Source organism: Schistocerca serialis, chromosome 9 (assembly GCF_023864345.2).
Source record: "Schistocerca serialis cubense isolate TAMUIC-IGC-003099 chromosome 9, iqSchSeri2.2, whole genome shotgun sequence".
NCBI lineage: Eukaryota > Metazoa > Arthropoda > Insecta > Orthoptera > Acrididae > Schistocerca > Schistocerca serialis.
The window spans coordinates 325,949,549-325,973,420 of NC_064646.1; the positions used below are offsets into that span (position 1 = coordinate 325,949,549).

A 23,872-nucleotide genomic window follows, 5' to 3' on the forward strand; every position below is an offset into this window, starting at 1 on the left:
TAAGTATTGTGTGGTGTTGATATGTGTAAAGCAGATAATAGACACACTGAAGACTGATCTTTTGAAATCAGTCAAATGATGTTGAACATAATTTCAATGTACAAAATTGAAGGAAAATGGAATTAAAGGTATAGGATCAGTGAGTGATGATACACACATTAAAAATATTGTTGTTATGTTGGGTTTTACAGTTAATCACAACACCGTGTTAGAAAGAAATCCTATTGTATTTAATAACTTTTTAAATATATTTACAAACTAACATTTCACAAAACACAGTATGTTTCATCTTTTGGAAAATAGTACATCACCTTTAAGATTCTATGATTGAGTCCTTCTCTGACAGCTTTTCATGTAAAGTTACATATCTTTTTACTGTCTAACAGATACTTCTTTTTTTATACTGACTACTACAAGTACATTTTGGAAATTTATTTTCTACACATATATTACACATAAGTTCTGTATTGCTGAAGTGTCACAATGGCATGTTTTAATAAAAACAATACACAGCAGTCTCTAGAAATCTCTGTTTTACTTTTATAGCCTGCAAACTATATGGATAACTGGGTTCTTGATATAATACAAATTAAACTTGTACCATTACAGGAAGTATTTTTATACAGTTTTTGTTGTATGATACCAGATTAATTCATATCTTTATTTATAATATTTACTGACCATGTGCTACAAAACTTCCTTGTTCTGTATTATGCCATTTTTTAAAAAATTTTTGTTAGTACTGTTTCATTTCACTGTAAGCAGTTATTTTTTTAGATCTGTTCCATACACCACACTGAACTGATCACAAGAGTGGACTAACATATATTTCTACAGACATACACCAACAATAATATCTTGAAATTTAGTGAGATAAAAGCATCTCAAAACTTATTGTCCAGTCTTAACAACATAACAACTCCCAAGTAAGGAATAACTGTTCGGTTTATCAAGAGCCTGATGACAATAGCTATAGTTAATGCACAACTTCAAAGAAACAAATTTATTATGAGATCAGCTTGAGTCAAGTAGGAGAAAAAGGAATCAAGTAACTTGCCATTGTTTTCATAATACTGAAGGCACTTGTTAAAACTACCATTTGTTTTTAAAGAAAATTTGAATATTATTAAATATATCAATGAAATTAAGATATGTAAAATTTCTTGTCATCAAGTGGCAGAAGAGAGAAATGTAGGAGAGACAAATGATAGTTATTCCTTCTCTGCCAAAAGAGAACAAAGGTTTTAAGAAATTAGATAATTCAGGAATTAAGGTTGTAAATGCCCCTTGGCTCTGAGAGACATTGTGTCTTTAATTTATGAATAACTTCATTTCCTTTAGTCCTTCATACTTTCCAAATGATGGAAACTTGGCTTTCAAAATATAGAATTTTTGTGTTTGACAGCGTCTACTGCCAACTGATGTACAGAAGTTGTTTCTATTAATTTTTTATTGTAGGTTCATTGTGTGGGCTCTTTTATTTGTGGATCAATCTCAATATTTTTTTCCATTCTGCTGACAGTATATTGTTTTTTACAAATTAACCACAAAACACAACTCAGCTAATCAGTTGCATTTAATATAAATTAAATTAACACCTATATATCTACTGAAGAACATTCACAGATCTGTTAAAGCAAAGCTTAACAGTATATTACCTGAAATATTTTATGTAATTGTATCTTCTCATTAATTTCTTACTAATACTATTTCTCACATTAAATCCTTTGTGCCTCTCCAATGTGAAGTTAGTGATGGAAAAATAGGAGATAATGTTGTAGATAATGACAAAAAATTGATGTATTTACTGCAGTCATGCAGACAGCAAGAATTTTTGGTTTTCATTAATTGTTCTTTTCAAGTTTTGTCTTTATCCATGCTGTTTAGAGATGGCAATGATGTAAACTTTTGCTTGCAAAAAACCTGGAATATGCAGCCTATTATTGACTAATTACTAATGGAGATGCTATGAACTTCGTAATTTTCAGTTGGTGGATAGTTCTCATCTTGTGCCAGTTATTTATTTTTGATCTTAATGCATCAGTTTAAAAGACACAAATCTAGTGGTTTTGTTCATACAGATATTATAGACACCGCTTCTACTACTATTTTCCATAAATCTTGAAATTGTATATATATTTCATCTAATCTTTGATCAACGCTATTTGAGACAAGAAAGGAGCAACAGGTGTAACTGGGAAATAATTGCCATACACATGTACATCTTTCAAATATTTTGGCAATTTTTTTACATATGTTTTTGTCTTTTATCTCTAAAATTGGAATATATCATATGTCAATACTGCTTCAATACTCCTTGTGGAATAATTGATAAGTAGACGCTCTTCTTTCATATCAAACAGTCTAAATATTTTTTTTTTTTTTTTGTTATTACTTGAATGTATTTATCCATACCAAAATTTTAATCTGAGGTAACTTGGTTTGCAGAAAGAAAAAAAATTATAATATTAAACAATACAAGTACATACGTATATTAAAAAAACAAATATAAAATTCATCAATAAATTTTGATTTTCTCATCTGTGGGGATTGCTATATGAAACAACTTGTACAGCTAAAGAAATATGGATTCCTTTTTCCTTTTCTTCAAGAACAAAATTTAGTGTTAGTCTATGGGAATTAATTTTTCTAAATAATAACTAATGTTAAATATTGGAATTGAGTAACTTACAATTGAAAGGACAAAGCACACTTTCTGGGTGCCCCTGCGCTCCCCTCCTCCCCTCCAAGCCCCCCCCCCCCCCTCTCAGAGAGGGAAAGATTGGAGGGGGAGGGAGAGGATTGGAGAAGTCATGATACCATTTAAATTTTGGTGTGTTCAGCCACCAAACAGTAGTTGTATTGTGTTTCTGAGCTTTGAGCTATCACTTAGGCCTACTTAACATTTTGCATCATTTCACTGTTACGTTTCACCAGTATTGTACTCAAAATGAATGTTAACAGACCTCTGACTAAATGAAAACTCTAGCAAGGTTATCTTTTGAAATTGTATTCATATGAATGCAAAAGTTTTCAAAGAACAATTACTGATATTTAATACCCCACATTTTAATATTTTGTAACATACTTTATATTTTAACAAAATTACTGAACAACAGATATTAATAGGGAAATTATCTGTCGATGCAAGACCAAGATCTACAACTGTATCAACATATAACCCTCTTTAAAACAGTTGAAAGGGAATTCCAGTAAAAACTGTTGCAGGTGTACACCATAATCAGTTACTGTAGCATATTGTCATACATGTATTGTTAATTTTTGTTTCTTGCTGAGAGTATTTTGCATTCTGAGTGGAAGGTACTAGCTACTGTAAAGATCAACTGTATTAGTATGTCATTCTGGTATTTGTTTATGAAACAAAAATGTTGAAATACTATTACAATTGTTTGTAAAAACTAATTAAAACATATTTAACTAGACAAACTAAATACTTAAAATTAACTGTAAGTACGGTTGAATAATGAAATGTTGTGACTCAGTAATTTTTTTTTTACATTTCTGACTTTTCAAAAGAATTTGTATGTCTGTTGTATACTAGAGAGCACACTTACATTGCTAGCAAGATATTTCAGCACGAGTTACAGAGATCAGCATCATAAACACAATTTACATTAAAAGCTTATAAGAAGCTCTTGAATTTGTGTCACATATGTGCATGTGTATGACTTGTTATTGGATTCGCATAGCTCTAAGTAAGAGTACAAAGAGCTTCATGCTACATAAAATTTATGACAAAATAAAACAAGTATGCCATAATAAATGACTGAAAATTCATTCAAGGTGCTTAGTACCTGTAAAATAATTATTACTGACAATACATAGCAGTTCCATCTGTTTCTTTGTAATATACATACATTTTACTGAGTTTATGATGTTGACAATTTCATCACAGCCTGCTTTATAAGAAATTCACTCCACAAGATATGTACACTGCCAAATTATATTTGATCACAGGGTTATGACTGTAAAAATAATGCAGAGTATTATTTAATTTGTAGAAGATCCATTGTCGTAGACTTCATTGTTGATCCCATCATAACTTAGTTACTCAGGTTTCAGTCGATGCCACTGTATGACTGTTTGTCGTGGTTTTGTTATCATCTCCTGCCAGTGTTTTGTCTCTGTTGCTCCAGAACCATTTTTACCTGTACAACAAAATGCACCGCTTAATTCATAGAAGATTTAGGATTATAAAGAGGCAGCAAAATAATGTGTGCTACTCTAAAAGAAATGAATGCATGTAATTTTAGCTTATATTCACTTTTATAAACACATGTTACAACTGAATATTTCAGTCCTTCAGGAATGACACTTTGACCAGTCAACTAATTAAAAATGTAATTTCTGTTTTTACTACAAAAAAAGCACAAGATTTAATACTTTCTTTAGAATACCATCAGGACAGCAGAGTGTAGACCAATCAAAAACTTGAGAAAAACCCAGGATATCAAGAAGTGACATAACTGCTTGAGCCTTTCTATCCTATGACATACAAACCATGGCCCATGATTATTAACACCAGCCTTAAAGACTACATTATGTGATAACCAAGAAATTGATTCTTCCTGTGTGATTCTGAGTTGCAATTGCAGTCTACCAATTTTATACAATATGCACTACTGGCCATTAAATTTGCTACACCATGAAGATGACGTGCTACAGACGTGAAATTTAACCGACAGGAAGAAGATGCCGTGATATGCAAATGATTAGCTTTTAAGAGCATTCACACAAGGTGCTGACATAAGGAAAGTTTCCAACCAATTTCTCATACACAAACAGCAGTTGACCGGCATTGCCTGGTGAAACATTGTTGTGATGCCTCGTGTAAGGAGGAGAAATGTGTACCATCACGTTTCCGACTTTGATGAAGGTCAGATTGTAGCCTATCGCAATTGCGGTTTATTGTATCGTGGCATTGCTGCTCATGTTAGTAGAGATCCAATGACTGTTAGCAGAATATGGAATCGGTGGGTTTAGGAGGGTAATATGGAACACTGTGCTGGATCCCAATGACCTTGTATCACTAGCAGTCGAGATGACAGGCATCTTATCTGCATGGCTGTAACGGATCGTGCAGCCATGTCTCGATCCCTGAGTCAACAGATGGGGCCGTTTGCAAGACAACAACCATCTGCACGAACAGTTCGACAATGTTTCCAGCAGCATGGACTATCAGCTCGGAGACCATGGCTGTGGTTACCCTTGACGCTGCATCACAGACAGGAGTGCCTGCGATGGTGTACTCAACGACGAACATGGGTGCATGAATGGCAAAACCTCATTTTTTCGGATGAATCCAGGTTCTGTTTACAGCATCATGATGGTCGCATTGGTGTTTGGCGACATCGTGATGAACGCATATTGGAAGCGTGTATTCGTCATCGCTATACTGACGTATCACCTGGCGTGATGGTATGGGGTGCCATTGGTTACACGTCTCAGTCACCTCTTGTTCGCATTGACGGCACTTTGAACAGTGGATGTTACATCTCACATGTGTTACGATGCGTGGCTCTACCCTTCATTCGATCCCTGTGAAACCCTGCATTTGAGCAGGATAATGCATGACCGCATGTTGCAGGTCCTATACGGGCCTTTCTGGATACAGAAGCTGCTGCCCTGGCCAGCACATTCTCCAGATCTCTCACCAACTGAAAACGTCTGGTCAATGGTAGCCGAGCAACTGGCTCGTCACAATACGCCAGTCACTACTCTTGATGAACTGTGGTATCGTGTTGAAGCTGCATGGGCAGCTGCACCTGTACACACCATCTAAGCTCTGTTTGACTCAATGCCCGGGCGTATCAAGGCTGTTATTACGGCCAGAGGTGGTTCTTTTGGGTACTGATTTCTCAGGATCTATGCACCCAAATTGCATGAAAATGTAATCACATGTCAGTTCTAGTGTAATATATTTGTCCAATGAATGCCTGTTTATCATCTGCATTTCTTCTTGTGTAGCAATTTTAATGGCCAGTAATGTATGTACTACGTGAAATTGAGCATTCACATGGAAATTTTTATCCACTGCAAAATATCCCTTTGATATGCCAGGGAATCATAATAGGAGTCAGGAGTCTTTCTTTTCATTGTTCAAACAATTATCAACAGTGCTGTGTTATCTACAATGGTATGTGCATATGGTATATAGTGCATATGGTATATAAAAACAAACACACACACACACACACACACACACACACACACACACACACACACACACACACACACACACACAGAGAGAGAGAGAGAGAGAGAGAGAGAGAGTCACTGTGCATTAAAAGACTTTTGGGACATAGTAGTATGATGAAACATTCTGCTTTGTTAGTCTGAAAAAGCAAAGGATCAATCACTTGTGCTAGACGAAAATGTAGGAAGAAAACTGTCATATTGTTGTGCAAGAGATGACCAAGCCACCATTTCACTGTGGTTTGGGGCATCGTGGAAATAGTTGTATCATGGTATGGAGCTCTGATTGACAATTATGAATCCCATGTTTTATTCTTGCGTGCCTAACTTTATGTGTTCTCTTGTTGCCATAGTGCCAATAAATCTACATCTAGACTTACCAGCAAGCATAATGCGTCCAATAAGCTCATTTCTTCCAATGTTATCAAAATCCATAACCTGAACATCCAGAGAACATTCTCTTATTTTCTCCCAAGGAACATTGAAGCTGAAGGATTCATCAAAAATTGGATTTAGAGTGCATTTGTACACTGGTGTCTTACGCTTCTCGATACGCTTGTCTCCAAATTGAAGCCACACTTTCACATAGGGATCTGAAACAGATGATGAGAGAATGTCAGTAAACTGAGTTGGAAAGTATTCCAGTTATGTCCTGAAACAACTGGTGCAATTGTTACGATAACTGTTATTTCAGCAAGTTCTTCACTTAGATTTCGCTAAGCTGTTCACCACAAATATTTCTGGAACCATTTCATTACACTAAGACATCTATAGTCTCTTGTCACTGTTGTATTAATTACAAAGAGACTGGTGTCAATTTCATTTTTTGAAATGGAGCTACAGTAATTTCGCTGCTAGTATCTATTTCTCAAAGAGAGGAATTCAGCCATGTTTCAGTCTCTGAATATCATAAGTAGACTAGGGGAAATTGAAATTTTAAGAACTTTAGGATTTATCTGTTTTGATGAAGAAACTAATTGCTGTCTTGAGCAGGAATTCATATCCAAATTACAAAAGATGTCTTATTAGATAAGGAGGGAATAGAGTGTTGCAGCACTGTGATACAGGTTAAATGGAAAATTTACCTTTCTATTCTCTCCATGTAGATCACATGCATCAAATACCGGTTAATCTGAAAGGATAGAGGAGGGGGTGGGGTGGAGGGGTGGGGGTGGTGGTGGTGGGGGGGGGGGGGGGGGTGCATGATGTCTTTACAAAACCACAGGGAGAGTAGTTGACTTATATGAACAAATGTATCATGCGATGGCATACAACAAGAATGTTAGTTTAAAGAATGTGCAAGGAGCACTGGAATGCCACGCAGAGGCTAAGAGGCAAGCCTGCAGCAAGTGGAGTGAACAAAATAGATGTTATGGCAGCTGCTGGTCATAATCCATGTATTAGCTCTAGAGGCATTAGGAGTGTCTCTGGAATAAGTCAGTACAGCATTTTTAACAAATGTCCCATGAAAGAGATGTTGAGGCAGCATACACTGTAACCTGGTCACAATCTTTAATTGGTCCACTGAATGCTGGCATGATAGAAATTCTTTTGAAGATGAAAGACAGAACAGGTGCCCATCAGCAAGCACTATTAAAGTAAGTGTTTATCACATTAGAATAATGACAGTAAAGGATGTGTTCTGTCTCTACCAGTACCTTCATTGTGCTTTTACGATTGAATTAGTGCCTGTCTATAAGATGATTAATGGTAAAAATGCAGTCTTTGGTAATATTTTTCCAGGCGAGATACAACTAGTTCAGGTATCAATTAGAGCCCCTTTTCCACTTGTTATTATATAATATTGTGCCTAAGTCATGTGAGAGGCATTTCACTGGTCATGGTGTTCACCATTAAATCAGCAGCAGTACAGCAGAGAATGGAAAATCATATGTCTTACTTGTTAGTACTGCAGTTGGGTGCAGGGATGAAGAAAAAGAGATTGTTCTAAACTCACCTGATAAAGTCAGGCAGCAACACTACAGTAGCTGATTCCAATGTATTTTTAATCAATTTCTCAAGCTGATGCTGTCAGCTGACATCAGCCAATTGGCACCAATATTCAATGAATTCATTTGTAATGATGAATTATGGAACTTCCCAAGTCTAGGAAAAAGAAGTTAGGCCCAGCACTGTCAAAAATCTGTGGGAAGAGGAGGAGGAGGAGGAGGAGGAGGAGGAGGAGGTGGTCCACCAGCAAATATTTCAACAGCGTGCAGAGGCACAGGGGTGGCTTTCCAATGAACTTTGCACATTCTGGCGAGGCCACATGGCAGCACACCAGCTGCTTCCACTCATGGACATATGGTACAGCCTCTTGTAACATATTGGAATGTATGATAGACTTAGTATATTACTCAATAAACTGCTTTTAATGTATTTCTTGGTGGACAGCATTGAGTATTGTACTTTATTACAACCACATTTCAAATTTACTATTTGTTAGTTAATATTTTATGGAAGAACTATAGATTATACTCCAATTGACACATAGTCTAAACAACAAAATCACAAGTTTTAATAGTTAGCAATAACATTTTTTGAGTTCTTGTGACAAATCTGTCAAATCTAAAGGAATATTAACTTTATTTTATAGTATAGGTACTTTTATATAAAATTATCATTTTGAAAGTCCTAGAATATCAGCATAGAAATGAAAAGACTTCTTAGTAATGTATGAAATAAAGTAGTTAATATAATAGAGGGAAACATTCCACACGGGAAAAATATATTTAAAAACAAAGATGATGTGACTTACCATACGAAAGCGCTGGCAGGTCGATAGAAACACAAACAGACACATACATCCACACAAAATTCAAGCTTTCGCAACAAAGAGGCAACAGTTTGTTGCGAAAGCTTGAATTTTTTGTGTGTATGTATGTGTCTGTTTGTGTTTCTATCAACCTGACAGCGCTTTCGTATGGTAAGTCACATCATCTTTGTTTTTAAATATAAATAAAGTAGTTAGTAACTTCAAAAACTAAAAAATGTAATTCTTGAACAAGAACTTATTTATATGTCAGTAACTGAAATAATTATGTTATTTGGTAGGAAATTAGTATTGTTTTAGAAATAATTGTTTACAATTCATACTTTTATGAAATTTTCTACGAAAAACAAATTATTCAAGAAAATGAATTATATCAAACCTTTTTTACATTATTGTAAAACATACCAATAAGTGCACTTAAGTTTTAATGGATATGTAATTTTTCATTATAACCTTACAAATGTATCTTTGCTAATAATAAAATTGGGATCATGATTTATTTTATTTTTATATATGAGACAGTGCATGGCCAAGCAGAGATAGTGGTTGTCATCTTGGAATTGTTGTTGGTTCAGTTATAGCCAGTGGGTTTTTTGAAATTTTGATTTCTTAAAATGTTATTTTAATGCTTTTTGGGAATTTTAAAAATGTGAATACAACATTTGTTTTACATTGCTTCAACCACAGCAAAATTTATGTCATCCCACATATCAAAATCTGTGGTTCTGATTCTTTTTTGTCAGAGGTACCCGTATGGCATACTGGTGCATTCTGTCACATTGTTTTTATAGCTTAGATAGTTCTTTATTTCACATTAAATCTTAATGTTGAGTGCTGGATTGTAGTTCAGTCATCATCATCATCATCATCATCGTCATCAACAGTTGCAGCCTCTGGTTGGGTCTGTTTGGAACATAAGCCATGCCACAAGTCCTGTTTTCTCATCATCTTTCTGTTTTACCTCTGGTCCAGTCTTCACTTCCGTTTAGCTCTTGAAAAGGGAGTGCACCAGAAGGCCTTACTCTGTGAAAATCTCCGTTGGCAAAAGTTTTGCAAATATCACAATTTTTTGAAGTTTATTGAGCAGTGGATTATCAGATTGAAGTGTGGGGTGATGTGGCAGTAGTGTCACAAGATGCGCCCCTTAGGATGACATGTAGCTTGCACAGGAAGCTGCAGTGGTGGTGGTAAACATGCGGGCCCAGTGCCAAGTAGACCAAGGTGTCCCAAGCAGTCGCACTCACTACAGTGCCAGCATCAGTATTCTCTGTTTTTGTCTGGTCCTTTCTGTTTTGTTCAGCATGAATGTTTGGCATGCCCCAAGCACTGGGCTACTTGTAATGATTGCCAGAAGAAAGGCCACATTGCCTGAATGTGTCATTTGCGAGAAAGTTGCTCAGGATATGGACAAGGACGTAAATTGTGTGACTTCACCCAAGTTGTTTATTGAGTTAAGTGGTTTTTACCAAGTGCTCTGGCTACAGGTTAACACAGGTGCTGCAGTGACATTATTGAATTTTCAAAGCTATGTGAGTTAGGGTCACCACCATTGACACTGGTCACATGGAAGCTCTTCACTTATAACAAACAAATTATTGCCCTGTTAGGACAATTTATGGCATCTGCCTTTACAAGTCAGTGATTTGTTCCATTACATTTTTTATGGCTGCCAATTCCGGTGTTGAGAACTTGTTCAGGCTTGACGGATTTCAGGTATTTGGATTTTCTATCACCAACACAGTTCACTTTGTGTCTGATCAGATACTGTATTCTCAATTGGAAACATTGTATGGGATGCTTTTGGATTTGTTTTTGGAAGGTATAGGGCATGCTACAAATTTTTCTGCTCATATTTCTTTGAAATCCATGGCTCAGCCTTTTTTGCATCATTTGCATCCTGCTTCTGTCACCCTGAAAGATCAAGTGAAAGCAGAACTGGACAGGCTTCAATCCGCAGGGGTGTTGCTACCTGGTATAGTTAGTGATTGGTTGTATCCACTGATTGTAGGTAAGAAGCCATTGGGAAAACTTCACTTCTGTGGTGACTTCAGTACTACTGTCAATGTACAGTTGATCCTGGATATGTGTCCTATTCCCATTCTTGGAGAAACTGTTGGCAGAAATATCGGGTGGGCAGCACTTTTCTAAAATTGATTTGTCTGAAGCATATCTGCAGGTTGCTGTGGACACAGAGTCTCAGCAAGTTCTGTTTTTGAGTACTCCTTTTGGTCTCTAGCAATATTTGTGCCTTCCTTTTGGTGTGGCTAGCGCCCCTGCTATTTTCCAATGATTTTTAGAGCAACTGATTATGCCTGTCCTGAGTTGCATTAATTGAAGGGCTTATTTCAATAGTGGTACAAGTCCATTTCCTCCACTTTTCTGCCTATAATGCTTCTGAAACTAATGATGCAAACAAACAGAAAGAAAGGTTCATCTCTAGCAAGAAGCCATATGCTTGAATATTTCTGGTATCTCAACTGCAGATTTTTCAGCACTCATTTAACTTTAGGACTCTGTATCTCAAAATAAACAAAAATGGACTTGTACCACTATTGAAATAAGCCCTTCAATTATCTGGATGATATTGTTGTCATGGGTACCTCCACAGCAGATAATCTGAAAAATCTGCGCATTTTACTTTTCTGTCTTACGGTATGCGGGCTTACAGTATAACCATGCAAAATCTCAGTTTTGCCAACCTACCACTATTGAAATAAGCCCTTCAATTATCTGGATGATATTGTTGTCATGGGTACCTCTCCAGCAGATAATCTGAAAAATCTGCGCATTTTACTTTTCTGTCTTCAGTCTGTGGGCTTACAGTATAACCATGCAAAATCTCAGTTTTGCCAACCTTCTGTTGTTCGATTTTCAAAGTCTCACAGGATGGGGTTCGCTTTCTGTCAGACCACATCTCCACTGTTATGTCTATGCCTCATCCCTCATCCACAAAGAAGCTTCAGGCCTTCCTAGGGAAGATAGCCTACTAAATTCCTGCTGGGGGCAGCGACATTGGCCCACCTATTGCATGCCTTGTTACGCAAGAATGAATCTTTTTGCTGGAGCCCAGATTGCAAATGTTCTTTTTAAATGTTTAAATCCAAACTACTCTCAGTCCCTTGTTTAGCTATATTCTCTTTGGACCTGCTCATAGTTTTGGCAATTGACGCTTCACTGTATGACTTCGGCTTGGTCCTAGTGCAGCAATATACAGATGACTCTAAATGAGCTGTTGCTTTCGCTTCTAAATCTTTCACTTTGACCCAGCAACCATACTCTCAGGTGGAAAAGAGGCTCTTGCTATAGCCTATACTCTCTGGGAATTTCATTTTTCTTTGTACGGCCCCAATTTTTGCCTTATTACTGACTGTAAACTCTTGGTTCCCTTGCCTGACAAGGCAGCACACTGTCAACAATGCTGTGTGCTGTTCTTGTCTTGTTACAATTATGAAATCCATTTCTGATCTACATCTAAACATGCCAATGCGGACAACTTGTCCTTCCTTCCTGTGGGACTTGATCCTGAGTTAGATAATGAAGAATTGCTTTGCTTCCACCTTGATACTGAAATGCAGGCTGTGGTTGAGGGTTTCCTAATCGTGAGTTCATGCAAAGCGGCTGCCATTGCCAGCTACCTGGTTTCTTCCAGGTGGTTCCGTTTGTTCAACAGTGCTGGCCAGATAAACCTCTGGGTCAGGCTTTGGACCCTCAGCACAATGATGCACAACTGTTTTTGATGGTATTTTGCTGTTGTTCATGGAAGACCTTTCTCCCAGAGTAGTCATTTCCACTGTGTTATGACACGAGGTTCTACATCTTATCCATGAGAGTCATTGGGGAGTTCCATGCTTTAACTGTTAGCTGGAAGACATGTTTTTTGACCAGGGATTGATGGCAATGTTGTCCATTATGAGCAGTGTGCTCAACAACAGGCAGCTCCTAGGGCGTCTGTCCCCCTGGCCCACTCCAGTCCAGCCATGTAGACTTTGTGGGTCCCTTTTTGATTTCCTATTGGCTCTTGGCTGTGCATGCACTTTCAGTTTCCTTACATTCTCCCATGTGTGTTGACATTGGCTAGGACCACAATTCACATGCTTTTGAGGGTTTTTTCTATTGAGAGGTTGCTACATACCTTAGTTTCTGATATTGGGCCCCAGTTGCTTTCTCACACCTTTCAATTATTTTGTTGGCTGTCATGGCATTCGTCATGTTATGGCTCCACCACTCCATCCTCAATCAGATGGAGAGGTGGAATGACTAGTGTGTACATTTAACTTTCAAATGAAAATGTCTGTTGTGGATTCATCACCAGATGATGTCCATCGCCACTGCCTGCCCCATCGCCCTCTGCTTTGAGCCCATTGTTGCCTGATGCAGAGGCACCCTCATGCCACCTCCACATTTGATGCCCTGGGGTTTGAGCTTCCCGGTGCCAGGCAATGGTCTGCCTCTGGGCTTGGGTGCACTGTTTGCAGCCTCCTGTTCTGGTTGGGCAATCTCCACTGGCTCCCTCACCATAATTGTCTCAGCCATCATTCCTGGTGGGTCCAGCATGTCTCCTCTGCCTGCTGATGATGACTCATAGATGGTGATACAACCCTCCTTCCTGATGCTGTTACCCTTGTGTGTGCATGCATCTCCACGTGTTCTGGCCCTGTGGTCCAGTGCCCACCCGGCACATTGTTACACCCCCACTGCTGGCACTGGCTGCCACCACTCTGGATCAGATAGATGTCTCTTTCATCAGACCACTGGCATCTCCTCTGTGCCTGGGCACCCTCTTCACATTAGCAAGATGTATGCTGTACCCTGCTACTAGTGCACATGAGTGTGAATGTGCTAAGTGTATTGTCACTATGTGTGTGTTCTTAAATGAACCACCAACTATATCAGAATGGGCCAGCCACTAGGGGCCACCTGTAAGAAGTCTCTGCTGCACTGTCCACTGGCAGACCTAACTCACTTCATTATTTTCTTTTTATTTGTATTGCTCATATCATTTGTTTTGTGTATCACTTACGTTGTACCTTCTGTACGATTCCTTTGGCTCATGGAGTCACAAGAGGATTATTTCCATTATTATTCAGAGGTCTATGAATAAAGCCATATTTGTGTTACTTGTGTCAGTTTAGTGTATTACTTTGTTACTACAGAACTTCTGCAGGACAACCAGCGTGGACTCAAATGTCAGTCAAGTGAAACTCGAGTTGCACTTTTCTTACAAGACATCCTGAAAGCCATGTATCAAGACAGGTAGATACATGCAGAATTCTTAATTTCTGAAGAGTGTCTGACTCAGTACTGCATGAGTGCTTGTTATGAAAAGTATAATAATAGGGGTACCAAGTGTAATTTATGATTGGAATGAGTATGTGTTGATAGGAAGGACACAGCATGTTGTCTAGGATGAAGAGTAATTGACAGATGTACATGTAACCTCAGGTGTGCCCCAGGGAGGTGTGTTGGGATGCTTGATGTGTCATAATGTATATTAATCACCTTGTAAACAATATTAATGGTAACCACAGTATTTTCCCATATTATACAGTTATCTGCAATGAAGTAGTGTCCTGGAAATACTGTACAAATATTGTTAGATCTTGATAAAGTTTAAAAGTGGCGCAAAGTTGCCACCTTGGTTTGGATGTCCAGAAATTTAAAATTGTTCACTTCACAGAATGAAGAAAGTAGTATCCTATGAGTACAATATCAGTAAGTCAAAACTGGACTTAGTTAACTTATACAAGTATCTTGGTGGAACAATTTTTAGGGATACGAATGATCACAAAGGATTATTAAAATAGGTGCTAAACTTTGGATCATTTATAGTGTAGCAGAGTAAGCTGAATGCAAGATGGTTAGCTGCTGAAAGGCAGTCTCTTACAGTAATGTGCTGGCACAGTAATGTGCTGGCACAGCTTTGTGCCACACTGCCCACTTAGATATCACAAGCTACCTGTCAGCTGATGACAATCTGTTTATCAAAACCAGGGACACTTCAGCATACAGTGTGCATGGCACTTGCAGCGGTCACACCACAAAAAAATCATTTTGGTGGATGTGAATACTGGCCATCTTGCCAGGCTGGTTGTCAAATTAGTGAATCATTAAGTCGGCTTGCACTGTAGTGTTGACTTTTGACATGAGGCAACTCCTACTCCACCATCAGCCTGAAAGGACTCCCTGCTGGGGAGAAAGGGGGTGGGGAGAGGGGGCTGGGCTAGAAGCTATAGTGATGAGTCAAAGGTTGAAATGAGGAGCACCTATACTTTGTTCATCATAAGAATAAATGGCTGATGCTGCTTCCTCCTCTCTAGTGAAACACATTGGTGGAACACCATTAAAAAGTGGCAAGAAACAGGTTGTTAATGTTTTTCACAGAAAGAATCAGCTTTGAAGTGTTCCGGGTAAGTGTGTTTACTAAAAGTTAAGGGGGCTTTGAAAACTGGATGTATAGCTGAAACGCTTGCAGTGTAGAATGATAATTCGGTACATTTCATGGACCAATGGTACAGATCTCAGTTTCATTTTTCTTTTTTTTTCATTCAGTTTGAAACACCTAAATCTTTAACTGCAAAATTCATCAAACACATGCTAATTAACAGATATCTAATCATCATTTTAATGAAAAATGCATGTCTTCTTGTTTCTAATAATATATTGCATGCAATATTATCATACCACTGCAATATGAACCCAACAGAACACAATTGATCTGGAGCCAAATTAAGCAAGCTGTCACAAGAAATAACAAGGCATTTAAGCTACCAGATGTAGTGGATTAATGCATGAAGCTTTTGTTACATGTCACTGCTGAATTCTGGCAGGATACAGAACAGTACATCATAACACGAGAGGAGAAAATGTGGCACTTGGGTGACTTCATAGATTCTGTTATTGATCTACTAGTTATAGATGTAGCGGATGACAGTTCTAATACTGAAATGTATTTCTCGGAGTTGGATATGGAAGGAGTTCAGCAGTTACCAGATGACTGACTATAAATAATACATAGTGGCTTGAATGTATATTGTGATATCCCTGCAATATGCTTTTGCATCACACATATTGTGCACAGAAAAATTATTTTAGCTAAGAACGAGGGCACATTATGCTCTCTGTGTGGTCCCCTAAGAAGCATGTGGTATTGGAGTTTTGCTGAATATTATTTCATTCTCTTAAAAAATTAAATGGCATTTTTAGCTATATTGTTTCTCCACTCATCTCTTTTTATATCTTAACTGCAACTGCCCCGCATCACTGCAGGTTAGTTGAACCAGCTGGCTGGTCAGTGCTGTACAAGTTAAAAGTGCTGGTAAAACTGTTGTCCTGTACTACCGCTCAGTCAATGTACACATAATGGACAGCACAAAATGTATGTTTATTATCATACCTGATTGTACTAGAGATAGCTTGGCTTCCACTTCACGTTAAACAAAATCCAATGATGTTTCAACAAACATGGAAGAATACATGTTTTAATGTGTACATCAGGTTTGTTCTTATGGTGAAAACAGTACAACCACTGAGTGCCTATAAGTGTCAGCTGAATGCAGGTCTGGGATTAATACCCAGATGCGTCTGCTGCTGGGCCCTCCACTGTCCTGCCAGACAGCGTCACCTAAGACAAAGCTGGACATTCCCCTTCACTCTGCAGCAGAGCCAGCACAGCTGATAGCCCAAGTGTGCAAATGTCGCAAGATCCCCATGTCACCATGCTGAGGTAAGCATATCACAACTACACTTTGTTCACTGACATCTGAGACCATGATGCTTGCTGCCCAGTGGCCACATGACATGGGCACGAACCTCCCATAAATCTCCACCAGAAAATATCCACACCCATTACTTTAGAATACAATAAAATGGAATCAGTCAACAAAGGAGATTTCTTATGAAACACTTTGGTGAGCCATCCTAAAATATTGCTCAAATGTGTGTGATCCATACTAACTGCAACTAAGAGGGGATATTGAACTGATACAAAAAACGACAGCAGGAGTGGTCACATGTTTGTTTGACATATGGGAGAGTGTCATGGAGATGTTTAAAAACCAGACTGACAGATACTTGAAGGCAAATGCATACTATCCTGAGAAAGACTACTTACAAAGCTTAAAGAAAGAGCTTTATTTAAGTGACGAATCTAGGAGTACACTCCAGTCCCATATGTATCCCTACAATAGGGGCCATGAGCCCAAGATTACACTAATTACAGCACACATGGAGGCATTTAAACATTCGTTCTTCCTGCTCTTCATACGTAACTGGAATGGGAAGAAGCCACAGTAACTGGTACAGTGGAAAGTACCCTCTGTGATGCACTTCACAGTGGTTTGCAGATTATGTTTGTAGATGTAGATTGACTTGCCACAACACTTAGGAATGGCTATGAACAAAATGCTGACTGTCCTCTTACTGGAACACACTGCACCTGCCAACACTGCAGTGACACACAATGGTCGTTAGCAGGCAGCTCTTTAAGGTGGGCTCTGAAAGTTATCAGCTAGCTATCCCACAAAACAGTTATATGATGTGGTGGAAAATGCTTTTATCACATGGCTTAGCAGTTCTGAAAAACAACTCACAAGGGAAGCATACACCCAATAAGTCACTGACTTTTCCCATCTTTAGCGTGATTGTAATATGTTCTTTGATGCTACTCTAATATGATGTGATTCTCGGACACTTTTTGAGAAATTGAAAAGCAGTGATGTTAGCTGAGTCAAGTAAAAGTTGAGTTGCCCCTGATGAAGTGGAATGTCAAAACATTCCACAGAGCATTCCAAGTGAAGGCTTTCACACAGGCTGTCAACAGAATGTTATGGAGTGGGTTCTCAATGTCCCTTGGGATAAAAGGTTTAGACATTTATGTTGGTGGTTGAACAATGGCATCATCTGTTAACATTGGAAGTTAACCTACTCTAGCCGTGATCATTGTTATAGTAGTCAATATCATATATTTTGTGACTTCTTAAGAACGGTCTACATACAATGACCTGTCTGCAAATATCTACACACATCACATTCTCCACAGATGCAGGCTTGTGGACAGGAAATTTGCTCAAATATGAGATGTGTGCAGACTGGGAAGCTGGTGTTGGAGGTTTGAGAAAAAATGCTGAATCTGTGGGCACAAATAACAACAGTGTAGACAAATCATATTATGGGGACAGAATATCACCACCAGATCCAGTGTGCAAAATGTGTTTGAGTTGGCTGTTTGTCCAGTCTAGAGTTTCTTGCATTTCTGTGCATACCGAATGCTAAAATGATTGATATGCTTCAGTGCTCTATAGAGTCCAGTGCTGAATTTATTGTGCTGTTTGGCTTCCAGGAAAAGAAAACTACATCTGATGCAATACAGAAATCCCTAGTTTTTGCTCGAAGTCTTTGCTGTCCGCTGTGACCGAGCAGTTCTAGGCGCTTCAGCCCGGAACTGTGCTGCTACTATGGTCTCAGTTTAGAATCCTGCCTCAGGTATGGATGTGTGTGATGTCCTTAGGTTGGTTAGGTTTAAGTAGTTCTAAGTCTATGGGACTGATACCCTCAGATGTTAAGTCCCATAGTGCTTAGAGCCATTTGAACCATTTTTTGCTGTAAGTCTTGTTAGCAAGATGCTACCAACCATAGGTATTTTTCTTGATCTTACAAATGTCTTTGACACATTTTAATCTCACCATCTTTCTTCAAAAGATTTATACCTATGGAAAAAAGAAACTGGCTGTGACTGGTTTAAAAGTTATCTCAAATACTGAAAACAGTATGGTGAAACAAATGAGATTGAGCCCTCAGGAACTGCTGGTTCTGCACTTTCATCTATACAAACTTTAGCTTTTCACGAGGATCAGTCTTAACCCCTGTATTGTTCTTACCTGTAAGATACCCAAAAGCAGATGATACTACAATCCTCATATCTGACACAAAGAACCATCAGGACTGTAATTAATAGAAGCACAGCCCAACTAAACTCATGTCTTAAATTAAAGAAACTGCTCCTCAATGCAGGTAAAACAGTTGGCCTAACATTTCATACTGCCCAAAGTAAAACTACACTGCTCCCCACTATACCTTTGAGTGATAACCAAGTTATTTTTATCAATGAAGCCAAATTCCTAGCAGTTGCTGTCACTGATATGCTCACATGGAAATACCTCACTGATGTAACAAGTACAGTACCAAATTAAGTATGTTTTAAGATCTGATCAGCTCAGTAAGAAATGTAATAAATATCAGTACTCTGTTATATATGATAGTTATGGAATAATTTTTTTGGCTAATAGGGCAGAGCCAGTGAAACTGTCTAAACTTCAAAAGAAATCAATCAACATAATATCGCCCAAACAGCAAAAAGAATGTGTAAATCATTGTTTAAAAAAACTAAATATATTACTGCTCCCATGCCAATACGTACTAGACATTTTAACATTATGTGTATTTAGGTGAGCTAATCAGCTGCCCAGTATTGGTACAAAGTAAGATGAATTTGTTGCACCGACGCAATTTCAGCTTCCAATACACAGTCGCCCCAGGTGAGCTTAGGTACAGAGGCAATGAGTGTGTCACCGGAAATGGGTAAATCCCAGAGCTGAAAATTTGGACAGCTGATGCTTGCATTGCCTTTGTGCAGAATATGCTTCAGGAAATGGCAAAATATCAGAAATCATACAGATGGCCAAGTTACAGCTCTTTGAGATAGCAATAATTCACATAAAATATTAATGCAAACATGAAAAGATTTGTGATCTCAGAAAAATAAGATGCAGCCAATGACACAACAGTACCTTAATATAGTTCCTTCTCATCCCTTATGGTAAGTCTCCCCTAACTCAGAAAAATAAGGTGCAGCCAATGACATAACAGTACCTCAACAGCTTTCCTTCTCATCCCGTATGGCAAGTCTTCCTTGACCCACAGTACAGGGTGACTTTCCCAAAATCTACCCCTTTTCTTAGGCCTCTCTAGTCCTTTTCCTTCACCCTTCTTCCTTCCCCTTCAACTCTTCTGCCTGAAGAAGGAGCCACTGGCTCTGATAGCTTGCCAATCCCAACAGTTTTTTATGTGTGTGTTCTGTTGCCACTTGGTGAGTAGATTTTTTATCTATGCAGTTAAGTAATTTTATCAATATCTTTAAAACTACAGTTAAGTTAATATTTCACTGTGAATAAACGTTTTCACAATGAACCTCTGAATTAGCAATATTTAAATGCTTCATCCAATTTCAGCAAACTTTATCTCAGATGATACCATTGCACTATAGCTATCATCACTGAACGCTATGTAACTGTATCTATTTTATTTATTGATTTACGACATCTTTATCATTTTGCAAATGTCTGTCAGAACATCGTATTCTGCACATTTACACAGCAAATGAATGCAGCACAAGTACTTCATAGCGGGCCACTGTGGCCGAGCAGTTCTGGGCGCTTCAGACTGGAACCGCGCGACTGCTATGGTCACAGGTTCGAATCCTGCCTCGGGCATGGATGTGTGTGATGTCCTTAGGTTAGTTAGGTTTAAGTAGTTCTAAGATCTAGGGGACTGATGACCTCAGATGTTAAGTCCCATAGTGCTCAGAGCCATTTGAACCATTAGTACTTCATATTTTGTCGTATTTGTGTTTTATTTAATTAATTGTTTACTATTGTGCCAGCAAATTTATTTAAATGTTGATTGCAAGTGCTGTTTCGAAACTGGACTAATTTAAGAGTGATCAATCACATGTGTCAACGGACACCACAATTGAAAAGAGTGCCAGAAGACACATCTGTCAAGTAGGCATAAATAGTTATTTAAACAACTTTTAGCAATCTTTTGTCATTTAATATAAGCACACTTGCACAAGAATGCTGGCTTATTTATTAGTAAACAGATCTTTATATATAAGTATTGTGAATAATCTGAGTATAATTGAATGATAATGATATTTCTCTGTTTAAATATTGTTGTAACGTATTAGTTTAGTTGGAAAGTGGTCATGTTGAATCAGATAATGCCTGTAGAGCTTGAGAATGATGTATTTTTGGTGAGGATGGTCTTCAGTCAATGAGAGTTGGACAATGGTGGAACACTGCTGGAGTCAAGTGGAGACTGGGACTTTTTTAGTGAAGAGCTCAATGAATGATTCTGGACACTTTATGTCAGGTTCCTGATGATGGAAGACCTGCTTGATATAGTGTTTTATTCAGATGTGTGTCTGATAGATCCTGGGTAGTGATCAGCCACTACCATACTTTAATTTCTTCATATTTCAAAAGATCTGAATGTGCTCCAGAGTAGGACTCTGGCAATTGCCACTTGATTGTAACTCAACAGAACTGTACAGGAAATGTGTCAAATATATAGGAATCAAATTGTACTTTCATCTACCAACACAAATAAAGAACATCATGGAACTAAAGGATTTTGGAATAAATCTAAGAACATGCTACATAAAGTGCTGCTGCTACAGCATACAGGAATTCTTAGAATCTGACTTGGCACAATAAGCAGAAGCATGTATGGACAGCATGAGGCATGTCTAAGTCAATTTACCTATTTACGTTATATATGTGTGGCACTGCAAATTAATAAATGATTATTAATTTTATGACTGTAAATCTTAGAGCCTATAACCTCCATGAATAATGTGATAATGATACTGTGTGCAGAGTTCAAAGCTTCCTTAGTTATTTGTTTATGTGCATTTCCTTTCTTAAAATAACTATGAGTTATTTATATTCTGAACTCTTTACTATGCAGCTCCTCTCAGATTAATACTCATTATGTGAAGCAACGTATCTCTAAACACATATTTTAAAAAATTGTTGGTCACATATTTTCTGAACTATTTAGTACGTATTTTTTCTGGTACCAGTGATGTGTGCAGTAATCTACGGTGCCTCTTAAATGTAATTGTCACAGCTCTCCTGCCACACTCCCCCTGCCCCCCTCCATCAACTACCATCATATCACTCACTCTGACATGTCAGCTATTATGTCGTACTTTATGTACAATGCACCAGTACGATTTAAAGGGCCAATAAAAATACACACATCGAAAAAGTTTTGCATCACCTTGGTTGCGAGAGTTCTGAAACCTGCACAGAAAATTGGGATAGAGATCAACATAAACATCATTTCCGCCCTTTTTACTGCTCATGGAAACCACACGTTGCGTGTTGTACCACCATACAGTGAGACCTTCAGAGGGGTGGTCATCATACAGCCTATTGCACACAGTTTGACTCATAACATGACGTCCTGTGGCTGCATGAAAAGCATTATTCAACATGGTGGTGTTGCTGTCAGGGTTCCTCTAAGCCACAATTCATAGGTAGCGGTCATCCACTGCAGTAGTAGCCCTTTGGCGGCCTGAGCGAGGCATGTCATCGACAGTTCCTGTCTCTCTGTATCTCCTCCATGTCCAAACAACATTGCTTTGCTTCAGTCTGAGACTCCTGGACTTTTCCCTTGTTGAGAGCCCTTCCTGGCACAAAGTAACAATGCAGAATTGATTGAACTGTGGTATTGACCATCTAGGCGTGGTTGAACTACAGACAACACGGTGGAATGACTGGTATTGATCGGCTGTTGGACCCCCTCCATATTATAGGCACTGCTCATGCATGGTTGTTTATATCTTTGGGCAAGTTTAGTGACATCTCTCAACAGTCAAAGGGACTGTGTCAGTGATACAATATCCACAGTCAACATCTCTCTTCAGGAGTTCTGGGAAGGGGAATGATGCAAAACTTTTTTTGATATGTGTACAGTATAATACAGCACAACACAATAAAGGAATAGACTGGAGTGGAAGTCATAAGTAAGACTTCATCTAAATGAAAAGGAGGTAGGCAGCACATCTAAGTAGAGTAACAGATAGTAGACAGACCAAGGAAGTGCTTTGCTGGGTTCTATGAGGTAAGAAACAGCCATGACAATGGTTTAATGGAAGCTTCTACATAGCAATAATGCTTGGAAAAGTCAAGAGGAGGCATTTATCCAGCAGGGTATTTCAAATAGCAGCTGCTGCTGCTGCCACCAATGATGATGACCTTGGCATTACTTAATATTAAAAGTACTTATACCCAGTCAGGTATGTATAAACTCTTTTACTCCTGAGTCTTGAATGTAGTGTCCTTTCTGGATACTTCTAGTTTGCAGGCAGAGAAAGCACAACACAATGATCAGACACTCAAGTTCATCCCCAGTCTACATGAGTTAAATAATTGGAGAGAGCAAAATAAAACTGGTCCAGAAGATACTTACGTGACATGCTTAAATGACCATTACTAATGAACAGGAGAGCTGCACAGAGGATTGGAATGATGTGAACCCCACACAAGATGGTTCATTGTTGCACAGGCAGCCACCTGCTGTAATAAGCAGCTGTGGCATTGCTATAATATGCAGGTGTGGCATTGCACGATGCCACCCATTTAGGCACCACACCCTGATTGTCAGACAGTGACCAGCTGGTTACCGAAAGCAGGGACACTTTAGCACATGGGACATATGACATTCGTGGCAGCCACACCACAACTAACTGGCTTTGGGATACAGGTCATCCAGCCAGGCTGGCCATCAATTTGGCAGATCACTAATTCAGTGTTAGCAGTTGTGTTGGCTTCCATCATGAGGTCGCTACTGCTCAACTGTCATCAGATGGGACCACCAGCCATGGATCCAGGCATAGAATCTATGGGCTGATGGTTGAACTGAGTACTTTCTAGTCATTGGGCCACTGGGCGTCTACCAGTTCCATCCAGGTGCACTACTGACAGGCAGCAAACCAGCTTTGCCTACAGTCAAATGAGGAGTGTCAAATCAACACTGCAGTTGACACAGTATCGTTTGCAACCTGAGTACGCAGATGCCACAAGGTCCCTGCACCACCAT

The 23,872-nt window shown here is 38.6% G+C and overlaps 1 protein-coding gene across 2 annotated transcripts in view; it reads right to left on the reverse strand.

Moving 5' to 3' along the window:
* Nucleotides 1–208: 208 nt before the first annotated feature.
* The window catches only part of LOC126419113 (synaptotagmin-7-like), a 572,342-nt gene continuing 548,678 nt past the window's right edge, over nt 209–23,872 (reverse strand). For both annotated transcript variants that reach the window (XM_050086209.1, XM_050086210.1), the window contains 2 exons: nt 6,597–6,809; nt 209–4,169 (listed from right to left, as the gene is read on the reverse strand). In XM_050086209.1, the coding sequence (XP_049942166.1) occupies nt 4,069–4,169; nt 6,597–6,809 (314 nt within the window). In that variant the 3' untranslated portion in view covers nt 209–4,068. The remainder of the gene's footprint in view (nt 4,170–6,596; nt 6,810–23,872) is intronic.